The following is a 19,177-nucleotide window of genomic DNA, read 5'->3' as shown; positions in this document are numbered from 1 at the left end:
GTTTCAGACATTTGATGCGGAAGTGCCACTGGCAAGATTCAATCACAAACTGGAAGCACCCCATTACTGATTTTCAGTTACATCAAAAAATGAAAAACTTAGAAGAACAAAATGAAAGACCAAGTACTATAGCATCTCTCCAGGATTATACAGTATGCTTGATGGCACTTTCTTCTTTCTAAGACCTCCACTATCCAGCCTCAAAAGCATTGATGTGATTATTTTTAAGGACAAGCATTTTGACATCTGGGACAAGGCTTTGACATTTGTCACTTGCTTGTAACACTACTATGAGCAGTAATGTGTTTACATTAGGGTTTTTTCAAACCTAAAGGAAATGCATACATGATTTTTGAGTAACTTTCTAGAAAATAAATGTAACCAAAAACTTGTTAAATGTATTCACAATAATAGGTTTGTGAGCACTAACTGAAAATTAATATTATTCCAGTGAAATGTATTAACTTTTATATTCTGTTACTTGCTATCCTTGTCATACTGCAATATTACTCTCTATGGCAGAAGCGTTAGGTAATGCTCTTACTTTTTATTTCATAAGAAAACATAATCTTTAACAGATCTAATGCTTCAAATTGAAACAACTTTACTTAAGGACAAAAATCTACTATTACACTAAATATTTAGTATTGATGGGGATTTATATATGGCCCATACAAATGCCACCAAAGTGTTGTATATTTACAGTACCTCTCCTCTTAATGTGCTTGCTTGCAAAATCTGTGCTGTGTATGTGATTAGATAAGAAGGAAACACTTTGTTCCCCTTCCTCGTGGGGAAAAAAAGATTAATGTATGTGGATGTCTAAGTGTATTATATCTTTTATATTCTCTTTCCCTTGTCCAGGTGTACGCTTCATTACAGTTGTGTCTTTGAAACAATATTCACTCATTCTATGGATACACTTTCTAATTCTGCAAGGAAAAATCGTATTGTGTGCTTCCAGGCACCAATACTTCTTGACAGGTGTCTCTTCTTTATATTGAAAAGGAATACCTCATCAGTCTGAGTGATGATAAGGGTGAATCCAATTTGACAGTTAAGAATTAAATGGGTGGCTATTTTAGAAAAGAAAGGAGGTTTGGTATATCTTAAAAGACAGCCTTGTGAGTTACAAAGTCTGAAAAGGAATGGGTACTAATAGAAGTTGAAATGTTTGTCTATTTTTGTCTATGTCCCTATTTAGACTCAAAATGTAACAAAGTAAAAAAAAAATGAAATCTAAAGTTTTAATCTTCCATTTAAATGCTAGTGTTTGTGGCATGAATATGTTGTGGCTATCTTGCACTTTAGACCAAATTGTATTTAAGAAATATGTATTCCTCAGAAAGCTCAACTGCCATGTTAAAAGGAAAATGTATACAACATAAAAACAAAAAACACGTATACTCATAAATATGTAAAAGCCCTATCAAAACTATACAAAAGTGGCTCTTAAATGAAATGTATGTGAAGAAAACACATCTTGAATGTAACCAAGTGAAAATAACATTAGTTATTGTAGCATTGTATGTAATCTTTTTACAATACACAAATTCAAATGTAGAAAAGCTCTTGGTGTTTACAAATCAAGTGTGCAATAAATTGTTCCTGGCACACAATCCTCAGTTAGCAAATTAACATTTATCAAAGTCAGTTTTTATTTTGAACAGCATCAGATAACAATGTGTAACTTACATTTTTTTTTGCACTGCATAAATCGGCATGGGCAAGCATATTGTTTAAGTATATCCGCTACTGCTGTACTATATATGGCTAAAACAAGATGTATAAAATACATGTGAATCTCATTAATAAAGGTTGTGTTTTGCAATGAGTAAAATTAGTTTATGTGATTCATGTCAGGTAACATGATGTTTCGTGATAAAGTTGTAATTTCAGAAGATGTACGACAACATTCAGGACTTATTGCAAATGCCATGTAGTCTGCTCACTTGAATTTAACATTTATCATTTATCATTTTAATGAGGTAGTGATGTTAAAACAACCAAGCTTTGACCCATTGTATGTTTGGTCAATTTTCCCTGGTGTTTTTTTTAATTGTTAAATAAAAGAAGGAATAATGCTTTCATCGTGTAAGAGTATAAACCAAAAACAAAGGAGACCCACTTTTCAAAAGCAGATCTTTGATTAGGGGTTTACTCATGGCAATTTGGTAAAATGACTGGATGAATCACCTTGCCATTCAATAAGACCAATTTTCTTCTTGTTGGTGCTCAGTTTGTCACTAAAAACAGATAAACTGTCTCCCATTTATCTAAAGTGGAATTCCCCCCAGGGTGCCAAAGACAGCACCGTGTTCTGGCAGATTTACCAACATTCTTCATTTTCCCAAAATATATCTTGTTTTTACACTTCAATTGTGTGACTGTTTGTGAGGGTTATGATTAAACAAACACATGAACACAATCATTAAATGTAATAAGATAAAGTAAAAATAATAATATGACATTACACATTCAAAATAATGTGCAAAGATTCCTAAAATTCTAATAATTATTGAGTGGTAGGGGTGAATGAGCAAAGATGCTTTCATAATGCATTTGCTAATAGTGTATTAATTAATGCTTTAATGCATTTAATCATTCAATGAGAGATCCATACAGAATAATGCACTGCAGCTCATTTTGTATTATTATCTTAAAAGTTAAAGTCAAGGACTTAGATTTTTAATCTAAGCTAAAGATCAGAAAGGAAAATTGAGCTGGAGCTTTAATGATATAGTAATAACATTTAATGATACTGAGTTTAATGATATAATAGTCAATTCCAGATCAATGCTACAGTAATTCTTAGTCATTTTTTCTTGCACTTTGTTACCCCCCCAAAAAGTCCATATATTAGACAAACCACATGATGACACAGCTGCAAACAATGCCAACCCTAGCCTGGCAGAAAAGTCTCTTTCTGAGGGATTACCATGGTTTATAAATCCCAAAAGAATCAAATTCTGAGATATGGAAAACAAATGTAAGCCCTGGAGGATTAACGATCTCATTTCTCAGCTCGTAAGAATAGAAAAGAGGATTTTCCAGCTTTCTTTGATATCTGTCACATTAATATCTTATTAATTTTGGCAATTTATATGAAAAGCAGCACCATAGCAGGGCCTGTATGGTTTAGGTCTAATTGAGCAGGGCAAGATTCTATTCTTTCCTCCTTTATTTTCCTGAAATGGTGGATAGTGCCAGTAAAGGTTGAAATCTGAACACATGCAGTGTTTTTGAACTTATTATTTAATTTTTAGAATTAACCATTACAGAAAGAAAGAGGGATAAAGCCATGGTGAAGAAATAGCCAAAGTGATGCTGAATTAAATGCAGGATTAGACCAAAAGCATACCTAGCCCAGGGGTTTTGAACAACAGTGATGCATCATTAACATTCTCAGGGATAACAAGCCCACAGTGCTCAAGGACAAGCCTACAATAATAATAATAATAATAATAATAATAATAATTATTATTATTATTATTATTATTATTATTATTATACTACTACTAATAATAATCCGTAAGTATTAATGCCATCACCTTTATGCAATGTACCTTTGGGTCTGTCAATGATTGTTATTAAAACATCAACAATATCATTTTTATTTCTGGAAATGTCAAAGAAAAGTTGTTCCAGTTCCTCCAAAGTTACTTTTCCAACAACAAGAACAACACCATCAACTAAAACATATATAATGTATTTTTTTCCATGAAAGTAATGTAGGCAATCTTTTAGACTAACATTTTACTGGACTACTGTATGTGATTTAGTGTTTTCCGTGTAGAGAAGTTATTACATTTGGCTTTGGTCCTATTATGGTAAACACTTGGAAAGGAGTTATGCGTACACTATATATATATATATATATATATATATATATATATATATATATATATATATATATATATATATATATATATAGTTTTCTTCTCTTGTAGTTTTGATAAAGAACTACCTTCCAAATGAAACTCATCTCATTATCTTTAGCTAGTGTAAATGGATGGATATCATTATAGTATCCTATCTAAAAACCATCTTTAGAGCAGCCAATTACAATGTACCATAAGTCATTTGTGTCCAATTAGTCCGAACAATAATTTACTATAAGGTACAGTGTGATGGATAATTTCCTCATTGGAGACTCCTAAAGCTTAGAGGTGGATTTAATTGACTTTGTATTACGGCTCATCAACTTATGTCTCTGGAATTGATGGTATATGATCTATGGGATTATTATTCATAAATAGACATATCAGCCTTGAACGTGCAATGTATAGCCAATTAAGGTTTTTCTGTACTGCAAGGCAAAATCCAAGAAAAGTCATAATGAGAGAACTAAGCCTTTTGAGTCTTTTTCCATTTGTTTCTACTATTGTAGTCAAGCTTGAAGACATAAGGACAGGGTTTGAATCACATTCAGGGGAGAAAAAAAAGGTTATTTAGTATTTGTTTCTTTAATTTCTTTAAAAAAGGTTTCAATTATTTAAAAACTGCCATTCCTTAAAAGAAGCTCTACTTATCCTCGAAGTGAGGTACTTTGTTCTATCCTTACTTTTGTACACTTTTTTAAAATGTTAATATGGTACAAATTGTATGTGATGCTGACAACATTTTTCTGTGATCTAGATTCGTTTGATACATTAAGAAAAAGCACCTCATAAATGCAGCTATACAGAAGGACGTGATGCTTTTGTGTAGCTATACAAGGCAGGTATGTAACAGATTTTGACGAATCCTGCCGCTAGACTGTTGTAGACAGATGTTATTACTTAGAGAGAGTCTCTTTGTGGTGTCAGCAGTGTAAGAGAAAGGTTCGAATAGTTCCCTTGTTTAAGAAGTCTCACAAGTATGTTTAAGCCTTAATAAGATTGAAGCTTAAACTCAGAATTGCCTGGCTGGGAGAAGCAGTGCTCTTCTTCTGATGGTCTTGAAATCTCCCAAAAGCAGCTTATGGTTGCCTTTCCGAAGACACCACCTCCAGGCACAATCTTCAAGAGGACTTATTCCATGAAATTGACTTTTTAATTGTTGGGGGTCATTCTTTACTATTTGTTTTTCAGACAATCCCACATTAATTGGGAAAGTCTAAGGTTTTAATGTTTTCCAGGGGAATAGGAAAATACTACTAATATCAAAATTACCCTGTTTGTAAGGGGTTGCTCTAAAGCCATTAGGCTTAGGCTTTTAAAGTTACCTCTAGGTCAATATTGTATTTGTTTATCTATTTAAGAATGACCTGGTGTTTCTGAAAGACTGCCTTGTGTAGGAATTTCCCCTCCTCTATCTTTATCACTGATAAGGCTAAATTGGAGTCACTCCTGTCCTCTTGTGTGTTTTCCTTTGGTTTGTGTTTGTTTCTTGTTTATTTTCCCCATCTTGTCACCTTGATATCTTCTTTGTTTGTTTAACAAACAGGAAGAGAGTATGAGGTATGTTGCAACCATGTGTTGGTCAGCAATGAAAGAAGCCCATTGGTTTGTTTCTTCTATGACTTTGTTTATTTATGCCTAAAAGTCAGCCACTTTCCGTGGGTCTTCTATTGAAGTGTGACAAGGGATTCACTTAAACATCATTATGAGTGATCTGGATCAAGTCAGCCGACATCAAGGCTAGCTTAGAGTATTCTCCATGCTGGTGCTCAGTCTCTTTCTGCCTCTCAATACACGTTACAGTTTTCTTCCTTTCATGAATACACTTGCATTGATTCAATGCCTGGGCATATCATAAATAATTAATTTCATGAAACTATTGAATATGTTGTTTGATATATATATATATATATTTTAAATGTGCATTTACTTGTATAAACATACTCTTGTTCTGAGTATTTTGCTCTGCTTTTCTCAGCTGTAAATGTAAATGTAGGCCTTGTTAAATCAGTGTTTTCTACGACATAAAGAAGTAACCTTACTTGCTGTCTTCTAACTAATGCCTGCCTTCAAAACAAAATACACACACATCAATATACATCTATGCCTATCTATCTACACTCACCTAAAGGATTATTAGGAACACCTGTTCAATTTCTCATTTATGCAATTATCTAACCAACCAATCACATGGCAGTTGCTTCAATGCATTTAGGGGTGTGGTCCTGGTCAAGACAATCTCCTGAACTCCAAACTGAATGTCTGAATGGGAAAGAAAGGTGATTTAAGCAATTTTGAGCGTGGCATGGTTGTTGGTGCCAGATTGGCCGGTCTGAGTATTTCACAATCTGCTCAGTTACTGGGATTTTCACGCACAACCATTTCTAGGGTTTACAAAGAATGGTGTGAAAAGGGAAAAACATCCAGTATGCGGCAGTCCTGTGGGCGAAAATGCTTTGTTGATGCTAGAGGTCAGAGGAGAATGGGCCGACTGATTCAAGCTGATAGAAGAGCAACTTTGACTGAAATAACCACTCGTTACAACCGAGGTATGCAGCAAAGCATTTGTGAAGCCACAACACGTACAACCTTGAGGCGGATGGGCTACAACAGCAGAAGACCCCACCGGGTACCACTCATCTCCACTACAAATAGGAAAAAGAGGCTACAATTTGCACAAGCTCACCAAAATTGGACAGTTGAAGACTGGAAAAATGTTGCCTGGTCTGATGAGTCTCGATTTCTGTTGAGACATTCAGATGGTAGAGTCAGAATTTGGCGTAAACAGAATGAGAACATGGATCCATCATGCCTTGTTACCACTGTGCAGGCTGGTGGTGGTGTAATGGTGTGGGGGATGTTTTCTTGGCACACTTTAGGCCCCTTAGTGCCAATTGGGCATCGTTTAAATGCCACGGCCTACCTGAGCATTGTTTTTGACCATGTCCATCCCTTTATGACCACCATGTACCCATCCTCTGATGGCTACTTCCAGCAGGATAATGCACCATGTCACAAAGGTCGAATCATTTCAAATAGGTTTCTTGAACATGACAATGATTTCACTGTACTAAACTGGCCCCCACAGTCACCAGATCTCAACCCAATAGAGCATCTTTGGGATGTGGTGGAACGGGAGCTTCGTGCCCTGGATGTGCATCCCACAAATCCCCATCAACTGCAAGATGCTATCCTATCAATATGGGCCAACATTTCTAAAGAATGCTTTCAGCACCTTGTTGAATCAATGCCACGTAGAATTAAGGCAGTTCTGGAGGTGAAAGGGGGTCAAACACAGTATTAGTATGGTGTTCCTAATAATCCTTTAGGTGAGTGTATATCTATCTCTTTCTCTCTCTCTCTCTCTCTCTCTCTCTCTCTCTCTATATATATATATATATATATATATATATATATATATATATATATATACACTACCATTCAAAAGTTTGGGGTCACTTAGAAATGTTCTTGTTTTCGAAAGAAATGTTTTTGTCTATTAAAATAACATCAAATTGATCAGAAATACAGTGTAGACATTGTTAAAGTTGTAAATGACTATTGTAGCTGGAAACAGCTGATTTGTAATGGAATATCTACTGTACATAAGTGTACAGAGGCCCATTATCAGCAACCATCAGTCCTGTGTTCCAATGCCACGTTGTGTTTGCTAATCCAAGTTTATCATTTTAAAAGGCTAATTGATCATTAGAAAACCCTTTTGCAATTATGTTAGCACAGCTGAAAACTGTTGTGCTGATTAAAGAAGCAATAAAACTGGCCTTCTTTAGACTAGTTGAGTATCTGGAGAATCAGCAATTGTAGGTTCGATTACAGGCTCAAAATGGCCAGAAACAAAGAACTTTCTTCTGAAACTCGTTAGTCTATTCTTGTTCTGAGAAATGAAGGCTATTCCATGCGAGAAATTGCCAAGAAACTGAAGATCTCATACAACGCTGTGTACAACTCCCTTCACAGAACAGCAGAGTGAGTGGGAGGCCCCGATGCACAACTGAGCACGAGGACAAATACGTTAGAGTGTCTAGTTTGAGAAACGGATGCCTCATAGGTCCTCAACTGGCAGGTTCATTAAATAGTACCCGCAAAACACCAGTCTCAACATCAACAGTGAAGAGGTGACTCCGGGATACTGGCCTTCTAGGCAGAGTTGCAAAGAAAAAGCCATATCTCAGACTGGCCAATAAAAAGAAAATATTAAGATGGGCAAATGAACACAGACACTGGACAGAGGAAATTTGGAAAACAGTGTTATTGACAGTCAAATCTAAGTTTGAGGTGTTCAGATCACAAAGAAGAACATTCATGAGACCAAATGAAAAGATGCTGGAGGAGTGCTTGACACTATCTGTCAAGCATGGTGGAGGCAATGTGATGGTCTGGGGGTGCTTTGGTGGTGGTAAAGTGGGAGATTTGTACAGGGTAAAGGGGATCTTGAAGAAGGAAGGTTATCACTCCATTTTGCAACATCATGCAATACTGTATGGATGGCGCTTGATTGGAGCCAATTTCCTCCTACAACAGGACAATGACCCAAAGCACAGCTCCAAACTATGCAATAACTATTTAGGGAAGAAGCAGTCAGCTGGTATTCTGTATAATGGAGTGGCCAGCACAGTCACCGGATCTCAACCCTATTGAGCTGTTGTGGGATCAGCTTGACCGTATGGTACATAAGATGTGCCCATCAAGCCAATCCAACCTGTGGGAGGTGCTTCTAGAAGCAAGGGGTGAAATCTATTCAGATTACCAAACGTCTGCAAGGCTGTAATTGCTGCAAATGGAGGATTCTTTGATGAAAGCAAAGTTTGAAGGACACAATTATAATTTCAATTAAAAATCATTATTTCTAACCATTCATTTTGCTATATTTCCTATTCAAACTCATTTAACATTTTTAAGTGATCCCAAACTTTTGAACGGTAGTGTATGTATGTATGTATGTATGTATATATATACACACGTACGTACTTGAAACGAACTATATAAACATATAGTTTGTTTCAAGTATGAAGTCTCCTTTAGCCATTTCACAGAGCTTCAGTATTGTCTGTCACTTCTTATTCTTATCTGCATTCTTCTCAATAGAGCCATCAATATGAAAAGCACATTATGCATTCCATGTTGTTATTGACCACTCAGAGGATGGAATTACCCTCGAGACAAGGACCAGTAGAAAAGCTGTTGAGGACTTGTAAACATTTTTAATATGTGGTGCTTGATTTTCAGTTATACCTGCAAAACCCATAAAACAGTCATCCCAAGCTGTTTACCAAGGGAATTTCTTTAAAGGAAACCTTATGGATTGGAAACATGTATAATTTTTAGTAAATATTTTAGTATGTTTTGTCTGGCACTGTATAGAGAATAGAAAGTTTAGAAGTGTACAAGCTCTGCTGATATAAACTAATAATAATATTAATATTATAATAAAAGGCACTTCTTAAAACCCAAAGACCTTTAGTATGCTTCAAAACTAAACCTTGTTTTCATACATTTTCTGCCCCTGTCCCATGTCTTGCCATCCCCCATTCCTTAAATATATGGCCCTTTGTGTTCTGTCCCCAGCTTTAAGAATTCAAGGTATTTTATTTTTCCATTCTGCAGAATCAATTCCAGATCCCACCATTTCCTGCTTCCCATATCCCACAGGACCGTCTGGTATTCAGACTAGTCCTTAAGTTCAGTTTTCACAAGGAAAGAAAAATCCAAGTTTTTGGATTCCACATTTAAAAATTATAGACATGGGAGGCTTAGTATGGTTGGAAAATTAATGCAGTCATATAACTGAAGAATAGTAGATTAATTTGAAAATAATTACATTGTCGATGTAATTTATATTTATTTTTATATGAGTATTAAGTTTTATTATACTGATTGTAATAAATTACAGAGCTATATAAGAAGGTTGCAAAGCAGTTTCACAACTTTGGAGTAGCTTTTGTTTCGAGAAAAAATGGTAATTCAATTCAGCATTGTTTTGATAGATTTGTATGGTTCTATACTGTATTAGATTCAAATTTAACTTGTTTTTTTATTTTTTATAGCATGTGTCTTTTCAATTCATCTGTGGTTCTTATACAGCCTATTCATTCATCCATTTTGTAGTTTTCTGATATATTTGAATTGTATTCAACAACTAGGAAGAATAGGCATTCTATTGTTAAATATACAAAGAGTCGTTCTTATATTTCAGGGAAATGTGGAGGAGGGATTCGTGCCATATCCGCTTTTGGGAAAACGTGCATTTGATGATAATTTCATATTCTATTAACTTTCAGTATTTCCTTGTTACATCTATATCCCCATTCAGTCAAGAATAGATTTTGTTTCTAGTCACAGACTCAAATTTATATTAATAAGAGCCAACCAAGCACCAGTGTAATACATGTAGAAACCCTCAGTGTAACACACACATAATGTATTATATTCACATTTTGTTGCTTTAAAGCTTGCAGTCATGACACTTTGAAGTAGGAATTAATATGTTATATACACAACTGAATCTACACATTCAAAGCAAAAATAAAAATAAAGGAAATTATAATGGATAATTAATATAAAATAAAAAAGGAAAAGTTTTAATTTAATAACTATTCTAACCCTTTTGCTGTGTGCAAACTTAAATTAATTCAGGTGCAAAAAAAAAAACACCTTAACTAGCTACATAATTATTTGAATGGCCTCTGTCTGTGTGCAATAAAAGTAGTTCTCATGATTTTAGAATAAAAACACCTGTCTCTTGGAGGTTCCTTGGTTAGGTAATTAATTTCAAGCTAAGACTCCATTATGAAGACCAAGACATTTCAAAGCAAGTCAGGAATAGTAATTGAAAAGCACAGATCAGGAGAAGGGAAAAAACGTCTCTGAAAATCTCTGTGAGCACAGTTTACTCAATCATCAAGAAATGGATGGTGCATTGTATCCTACTAAGCACTGTCTAGATCAGGCCGTCCATCCAAAGTGAGCAGTCAGGCAAAGGAGGAAACTGGTGAGAGATGCCATTGTGAGGCCAATGACAATGACAACGGCTGAGATAGGAGGACATGGGTATTAGTCAAAAATATTTATAACACTTCACAAAACTAGCCTGTGTGGTAGGGTGGCAAGACAGAAGCTTTTACCCATTAAAAATAAGGCATCTCAATGCACCTGAGTGATCCTGCTAAAATGTGGCAAAAGGTGTTGTGGTCAGACCAGACCACATTTGAAATGCCAAGAGTTACATTTGGCACAGATTCAACACAGCACATCTTCCAGTCAACACCATCCCTACATTCAAGCATGGTGGTGACAGCATCATGCTATGAGGACAGCTTCTCCTCAGCAGGGAATGGAAATCTTGTTAGGATTGAAGGAAAAATTGATGGAGCAAAGTACAAGCAAATGCTAGATGAAAACCTGTATGCATCATTTTGTAATTTGACTGAATGGGACTCCATAGGAGGGTCTTGCAAGCCACTGTGTGTATATACATACATACACACACACACACACACACATATAAAAAAACATGGTAATTTACATCCAGAGAGTTATTAAAAGCTGGGAGCATTTTACAAAGGTTAAAATTCTCTGCAATTTTATGGATATTGTTTTCCTAATAGAAAACTAGGCTGGGATCAGCCATCAATCCTCGACTGTGGGATCGCAGTCCACTACTGGCACAGAATCAGTATGAAGGAGTCTCAGGAAGTGGGAAACTGAGCTGAATTCACAAGGGCTGATAGAGGATAGCCCCCATATGATAAAGGAGGTAAATGTCAGATGGCTGACAGAATGAATGGGCCATTGAAGAGTTGTGATGCACTAACTTTCCATGACGTGAGGTTGGATTTAGGTCACTGTTATTGCTGGAAGACTGCAAAGGAATGGTAACACTGACCAAATCTATCAAAATACTTCAAAGGACACATCTGCCTGTTTGTAATACTCAGGGCAGTATTTGTACAGAAGATGTTTCCTAAATTCAAACTGAATGTGCAATGCAGAGTTTTGTGCTGCTTATATTATTAAGAGCAAATGTTTAGTTATTAATGTCCATAATGTTATTTTTATTAATGTTCAATAATACACTAAAGCAAGACATATATAGTTTTGATAAATAATGTGTCAATGTGCTCTGAATAGGAATGAATGATAGGAAACATTATCATCATTGCACACATGCAGTTCTAGTGTGTTATGTTGAACTTCAGTTTAGTAACGTTGTTTTCCTAAAAATAATCTCAAGCAAGGGATTCTATACTGGTCATAAGTCTCCATGAACTTTCACACCTAAGGATATGTACTGTATTTCATTAACTAAACCATACGTTTTCTAGAAAAAACATCATTGGTCCTCTATGGTACCACCTTCGTTTCCTTACATGACTAGCCTCAATGACTGCACTATATTGCTCCCAGTTCAGTGAAATACAGCTCTTTTCTCTTGCTCAATTAACAGCTTTGGTCTGTCGAAGCATCAGTTGCAGTCAGCCTGTTGTCTGCTTCTTGAAGCAACAACAACAGAGTGTCTTCACCTGTAGCTGCTCCTGCAGACTCTGATGAAACTATTTGCATATTTATGAATCCTGCTCACTGGGAAACAGTTTGCATCAGTCACCTGTTTGAATACAAATCAGCTCTTCGGGTCTGCAGTGCATAAACCCAGACTCCATTATTTTGCTTCCTAACACCTACACCGATTAGTCTTTGTAATTGAATGGCAATTAAGTTTCAGGTTCCTTAGTATGAGCACAATCAATACCATTTCTATTAACGGCTACTAGAAGCAGGTCTCGATAATGAGAAGTTGTGAACTTTTCTCCTTTTTCTGCTTAGAATGTTGGCATCACGGCTTGTTTTGCTATTAATTGGATTGAATTAACCTCAATTTTTGTTTTATGTCCTATTCATTATAGATCCTTTTGAGAATGTGAGATAGCTTTGTCTAGGTTAATGTTGTATGGAATTAATTTATACTAGGAAGCACCTAATTTAAGTCTAAATATAAAACAGTCTATTTAAATGTATAATATACTATTAGTAGTCCACTACCATGTTTTGCCAAGGAGGTAAAGTGTAAACAAGATGACATTTTAAAAAGGGCAGATCTTTTATTATAATATGAGGGGCATTACTTTAATTTAGAGTTATAAAATTGTATGTGTTACAATACAGTATGCCACTATTCGACCCACATCATTACTTTAAAATCGATATCTCTAAATATAAACCTAGAAGCTGAAGAAAAAGATTAAAACAAAAAAAACTGTCTTTTGTTTGAATGACAGTTCAGGAATGAAGGACTAAAAATACAGTACTTCCAAATTGAATGAAGTAAATTAGGACTGTGTAACCCACAGACATGTCCTCCTCACTCTCCAATCAAAAAAGCAAAGTGGTGATATTTTGATTTAAATGACCATCTCGATTGTAATGATATTGCAAAGAGTTTTCCTTCCTCATCAGAATAGGAGTGTGACTATGAAAGTGTGCAGGACTTGCCTATATTCTTTTACACTTGTTTTCTAAGCTGTGTAGCTACTTACTACTTATCATACGGGTCTAAGAACAATAGGGAAATGTTGCTGGATGATGAAAGCTGCTCTGTGATGGGAAGGGAACAGTCGTAATGTATGCACGCACCAGCACATTTTTGTAACTGGGAACAGACATGGTTATTTCCCCTCATTACTTAGCTGAGTGATAATGATTGTTCTACACTGAATGAAACAAAGTGGGGGGAAAAAAGTCCAATTTACTGAAAGTAATTTAGCGTTTTATTTGTAATAATTCTAAATCAAATAAGTCATGCCTTATTAATACGGCACAGCATGATGACAGCAAGCCAGTCTGATCTAGCCCAATACCACTTTCCTTCATCTGAGTCTCTACTATGGGCACTTAACATTTACGTCTGCTTTTTGCTTCAGAAAGTGTCAAGGTTGACATGGCAAGTGGCCATGCTGTGGAACATGAATAGTACTTATGGAAAATTCATTGAGGTGCTCTTGAATACAGCACTTTCAGCTGAGCCATCTGACAAGGCAATGGCCACATCCATATGCTTATGTAAACAGAAAACCATACCTGCCTACGCTATAATCCCTAAGGGTCTTGAAAGCTGGGAATGTACCTCTGTTCTGCTTGAATGAATCATCTTTATTGCTGCAGACAGATTTAATCCAGTGCCAGTTGTGATATAAGTTAAACCTCCAGGAACATTCATAAAAAAAGACATCTTGAAAGAGCATCGATTCGTGTTCCAAATAGCTGTCTGTTGTTGTGCATGTGTACACCAACCCAAACCCTGAACATGTTATGAATATGGAAGAAAGAGGGGTTCTTAAAACAAAGCCACATTGTACCTGTGACAGTTTTTTTAACAATAAAAGACCATAACAAACATCCCACTAAGCCCTAAATTCGAATTGCATTGAAATCAACAGTTCCAATTATGCAGAAATGTGCAGATTAGACAAGTATGTGTGCGATCTGTTTTGTGCATCCAAATGCCCGCTGTTAAAACATTTAAATAAAGAAAGATGTCCTTGTCATGTTCTTGCAGTATCTATTTGCTTCGGCCAAACAAACCAGCAAGCAAGCATGTCCGCACAACAATTTCAGCTCGGATTTCTTCAGCTCGGCTTGCGCAAGGTTATCGGATCCTTGCAATGGTAGGCTGTGAATGTGAGTAACCAGAGGGATCATTTTAATTATCTTGCATTGTCAGGTTGCTGCCTTTCTTTCAAGACTATGTTTCCTATACCAGTGTCTCTGTGTCTTACTATAACAAAAACAAAGCAATCCAGAAAAAAAAAGTAAAGCGATGATTTTATCAGGTGGATGATGCTTCAGGCAAAAGCATTTCCTGTTTGACAATCCTGTCCTTCATTTTGTACATTGTCAAGCTCACTATTTTTGTGTTCTGTAGACAAAATATATATGAATAATTATTTTCTGCCACTTAAATTATTATAAAAACAACTTATTTTCAAAGGTTTATGTTCAGTACTTCACTGTATGAGTGAAAACATTAATAGACAGAAGATGCTCTTTTATCACTGTTCAATTTATGATCATTACCATTATTGTTAATAATACAAATTATTGCACTGAAATGTGTAATGTATAAAACTACTAGAGATCAGTAATACTCTTGGTTTTGGCCAATTTACTATCTCTGAGTCCCCCCTCACCAAGTCAAAGTATTCCGTACATAAGTCGAGGCAAAGTCAAGCTCTAATGGAGATCGATGCGGTGGAGTATTGTTTATAAAAGGCCTCTCGACTTGTCTTAATGTGGCAGGGTAGTGAATTGGTATGGGGGAAGTCTACATCCTCACTGCCACATAAATATTGTTCCAGACGTCTATTAGAACAGATGAGTCTCTTCTCTTTTTTGTAAGGGAGGTGTTAAAAGAATGTGCTGGGGATCTTTGTAAATAAATAAAAAAATGAAAAAACAAAGAGTAGTTTTTAAATTCATTAAATGAGCCCCACTGATGATAGTGCATTTGAGCTGTGATATCAACAAGTAATAAAAGCTAATCACTTGTGTCATTTGAGCATTTTAGACAGTTTTGCTTACAAGAAGTGAAGCTTTGCTTTCTTAAGACAGGGCTACGGGACAGGGGGGTATTAATAATAATAATAATAATAATAATAATAATAATAATAATAATATTATTATTATTATTATTATTATTATTATTATTATTATTATTATTATTATTATATATTTTGTATTTTAGCTTAGCTTCTGTGAACCAGAGGATTAATTTATTAAGTTGGTACCAACAATGTAATGAACAAATGTTTGTAAGTCTAGAATAAAATGATGATAAAAAGTACAGAATGTTTGAATTAAAAAAACAAGGACACAACTCCTACCTGCAACAGTTTAGTTATCTTAGTGCTACCTCTCATAATACTTCAGAAGTAAAAAATGTGTTTTGACAACCAGAGCTTTCTAAAGCCTTACATGATCTCAATGTAATGCCATTCATTATATCGTAGGTGTTCACAGAATGTCTGCTCACCTGAAGTAGTGCAGTTATATCTTCAGTTCAGTGGTGGATGTGCTTGATTTAGAAGTCTGCCACTTGGATTAGTTTTCCATTGGCCCTCTCTACAAACTATGCCTTTAAATGTCTGGGGTTAGTTCTTTCTGAAAACAGTTGGTAAATCTCAGATGATACAGTGTTGGAATGTAGTCAGTGTAGCTGTAACTTATTACCAGTTCACTGAATAAGAAACTTCCCTGTAGGCTCATTTGCCCTACTGTCGATCACCGATTGGTGAAGCAGAAAATAATTAAAACCATCATTGATATTGATATTATTAATCATTCATTTGGTTAACTTAAAATACATTTACCTTGCATAATTAGGCAAACGTATCATAATTGTGTGGAGTATTTAAATCAGCACCACATATTTGGGCAACCCAACATGTTTTGCTTTTTGTAAAACCTAATCTTCAGTGTACAGTGATTGTTATCTGAATAATGTGTATTGACTGTAAAGAAGACCTCGGCATTTCATCAAAACATTGTGGAGTAATTTTATCCTTTAGATAAGCAATAGAAGAATATTATTAATATTTAGTTTTTGTGAGATCATATTTAATAGGTCATACTTATACCTTGAATATGATACAGTGTATCCTTTAAGATGAAGAAAAAAATTACATTTAAATGTTGTTTTCAAAATGCAGTACATAACTTTAACTTATCATTTAATAATGTTGTACATCATGAAAAAAAAAATATTTACTTTATTTAACTCATAATAAATAATTTAAACTGATTTTATTGAGACATTTCTGGCTATTTATCTATCAGGGAGAAATGGATATCCCTGGTGAGTAAATGTGTCTTTGGAGTGTTTGTTACAGTTACCTTTCAACATCTGTGTTGAAAAGGGAGGTTTTCACCTTTTGAGCTTATATTTCTTAAAGACCGAAAGGCTGTTTCTTTTCTCCCATGTGGTTTTAAGAGAATTCTCTCCTCCTTGACCTTTCAGAGCCGGACGTTTACTGAGAAAGAGACAAGAAGCGGGAGAGTGAGAAAGAAGAGAAGAGAGCTGCGATGAACCACAGAGCAAACTACGGAATTCGGGGGTGAGGTCTGGGTTGGCTTTCAAGTGATAAACAGTTTGGAAAGTATCTTCAGGATTGTATCAGCTTCCCAAGGACAAGTACTAATAGGAGAAGAAATTGAGAAAGATGTGGGAAGGTCTGGGCCTGCAGGTGTTTCTTATGTGCTTGAGCGTGGTGGTCTGTAGCCATGCTTCTGCACCATTTGAGCACAGTCACCGCCGGCGGCTCTCTCTGCACAGACACCGTGAACGAGGCAAAGAAGGACAGGTGCTCCATCGTTCCAAGAGGGGCTGGGTTTGGAATCAGTTCTTTGTCATTGAAGAGTATACAGGGCCAGACCCCGTACTGGTTGGCAGGGTAAGAGATGCTTCTAATATTGCATTTTATGGTTACAGACATAAGTGCTTTTTTATGTTCAGCTCAGCCTTAAATATCATCACATTTGGTCTCCAAAATAATCATTGCCCATCTTAATGCAGATTACTGCTAATGTAAAATTAATTTAACCTTTTTTTTTTCATAATACTGCTGGTTCGTGGATATTTTGTATTTATTTGTTCGAAAAGTTATAAGGATAATATTGCAGAAAATGTGTTTCTCTGAATTCTTCACGGAATTAAGTTGTCAACCTTTAATTATTGGATGGATGTCCCTCGGGTCAGCTTGTTCTCCTCGTATATTACATTTTTGATGTTCACATGCATTTATGTGAAACAATCATTAAACAATAATAGATGCTAAAAAAATAAACCTACAGCGTGAGTGTTTCTGTCAAATTGACAATGAATAGGATTTTTTCTGAAGCTTCAATCCCCCTGTTACTGTGGGATTCTGAAAGAATAATATTACGGGAATCATCTGAAGATGTATCTAATGTGAACTGTATGTTCTCATTATCCGGAAGACACAAAATGCACTAAAGCAGATATAAAAAAATTGACAATGGGGTTTATCAATTTATGATAATTATGTGTTCCATTTGGTATGTATTATTCGATTCGATTATAGATTTGCCCAATAGTTAGAACCTTAATGCATCACTTCTTATTTCCCATTTAGTTCCTATGGTATGTACATTATATTACATGACAATCTATTTTGAATGAGCATTGTTCCACTTTTCCAGCTCCATTCAGATGTTGACTCTGGCATTGGGAATATCAAGTACATCCTATCAGGGGAAGGAGCTGGCACCATTTTTGTCATCGATGACAAAACAGGGAACATCCACGCTACAAAGACACTAGACCGAGAGGAGCAGGCTCAGTACACATTGACAGCCCAGGCAGTGGATCGTGACACTAATAAGCCACTAGAACCTCCTTCTGAGTTCATTGTCAAGGTGCAGGACATCAATGACAACCCACCAGAGTTTCTACATGGTCCCTACCATGCCACAGTGCCTGAGATGTCTAATGTCGGTATGTACCCTTTTGATAACTAAGGGGTCTTAATTGAATAGGGTATTCCATATTTTCAACACCTTGCCCCTACTATGATAGCCATTAAATATGTTGTCCTAAATTATGTCACATTTTATTTCTGAAGCATGCAGTTTAAATGTGGTGTTTCCTGTCAGGCTCCAATCTGGCAATGTCCACTCCACTCCGGCTCGTGTTGTGTTTGGTACAGGCTGTGCACAGAACTCCCAGCAATATATCATCCTTAATGCACCCCTGTCGCAGAGTAACGATCTGTTACACTGTGATTCTGCTGGCTGACAATGTAAATAATGCTTGTGGGGGTTCAAGATAGGATTCTGGTCCAGGCCAATTTCAATAAATTTAGATTTGCAGGTTGCTTTAAACATTGTCGGCAAATTGATTTGAAATGATCAGACTTGGGGAATTTGTTTTGCTTCTTATAATTCTTTCAGCCTCCCATTGATGGACAACCAATAAACCCAGAACTGTGCAGTGGAGGGCATTACTGACATGAGAGGAATATTAATGGGATTTCATGTATTTTAGATAATGAATTATTAATTGCAGAATTGTTTTATTTTTTTATAATATTTTCTTCCCAGCTAATTTATTGTATGCATGTACAGTACTAGAAAGTGAAACAAGCTGAAGACTTCATTGTTAAATCAACCCTATTATTAGAAAATCACACAAAAGCAAAGCCACATGAAAAATAAATATAAAACACTAAACATGATTATACTCTGCATGATGTCTGACAGCTATTATG

The 19,177-nt window shown here is 35.7% G+C and overlaps 1 protein-coding gene across 3 annotated transcripts in view; it reads left to right on the top strand.

The window, feature by feature from the left end:
* Positions 1-19,177, top strand: part of cdh11 (cadherin 11, type 2, OB-cadherin (osteoblast)) — a 60,904-nt gene that overhangs the window by 25,344 nt on the left and 16,383 nt on the right. Inside the window, exons 2-4 of one of the 3 annotated variants that reach the window (XM_066713718.1) lie at positions 14,452-14,573; positions 16,909-17,341; positions 18,111-18,405. In XM_066713718.1, the coding sequence (XP_066569815.1) occupies positions 17,111-17,341; positions 18,111-18,405 (526 nt within the window). In that variant the 5' untranslated portion in view covers positions 14,452-14,573; positions 16,909-17,110. Of the gene's footprint in view, positions 1-4,638; positions 4,724-14,451; positions 14,574-16,908; positions 17,342-18,110; positions 18,406-19,177 lie in introns of all 3 variants that reach the window. The other 2 variants (XM_066713719.1, XM_066713717.1) reach the window with 2 other exon arrangements.

The sequence above is a fragment of the Amia ocellicauda genome, chromosome 9, assembly GCF_036373705.1.
Source record: "Amia ocellicauda isolate fAmiCal2 chromosome 9, fAmiCal2.hap1, whole genome shotgun sequence".
Classification (NCBI taxonomy): Eukaryota; Metazoa; Chordata; class Actinopteri; order Amiiformes; family Amiidae; genus Amia; species Amia ocellicauda.
Note: the sequence above shows the minus strand (reverse complement) of the source record. Positions and strands in the feature narration are given on the sequence as shown.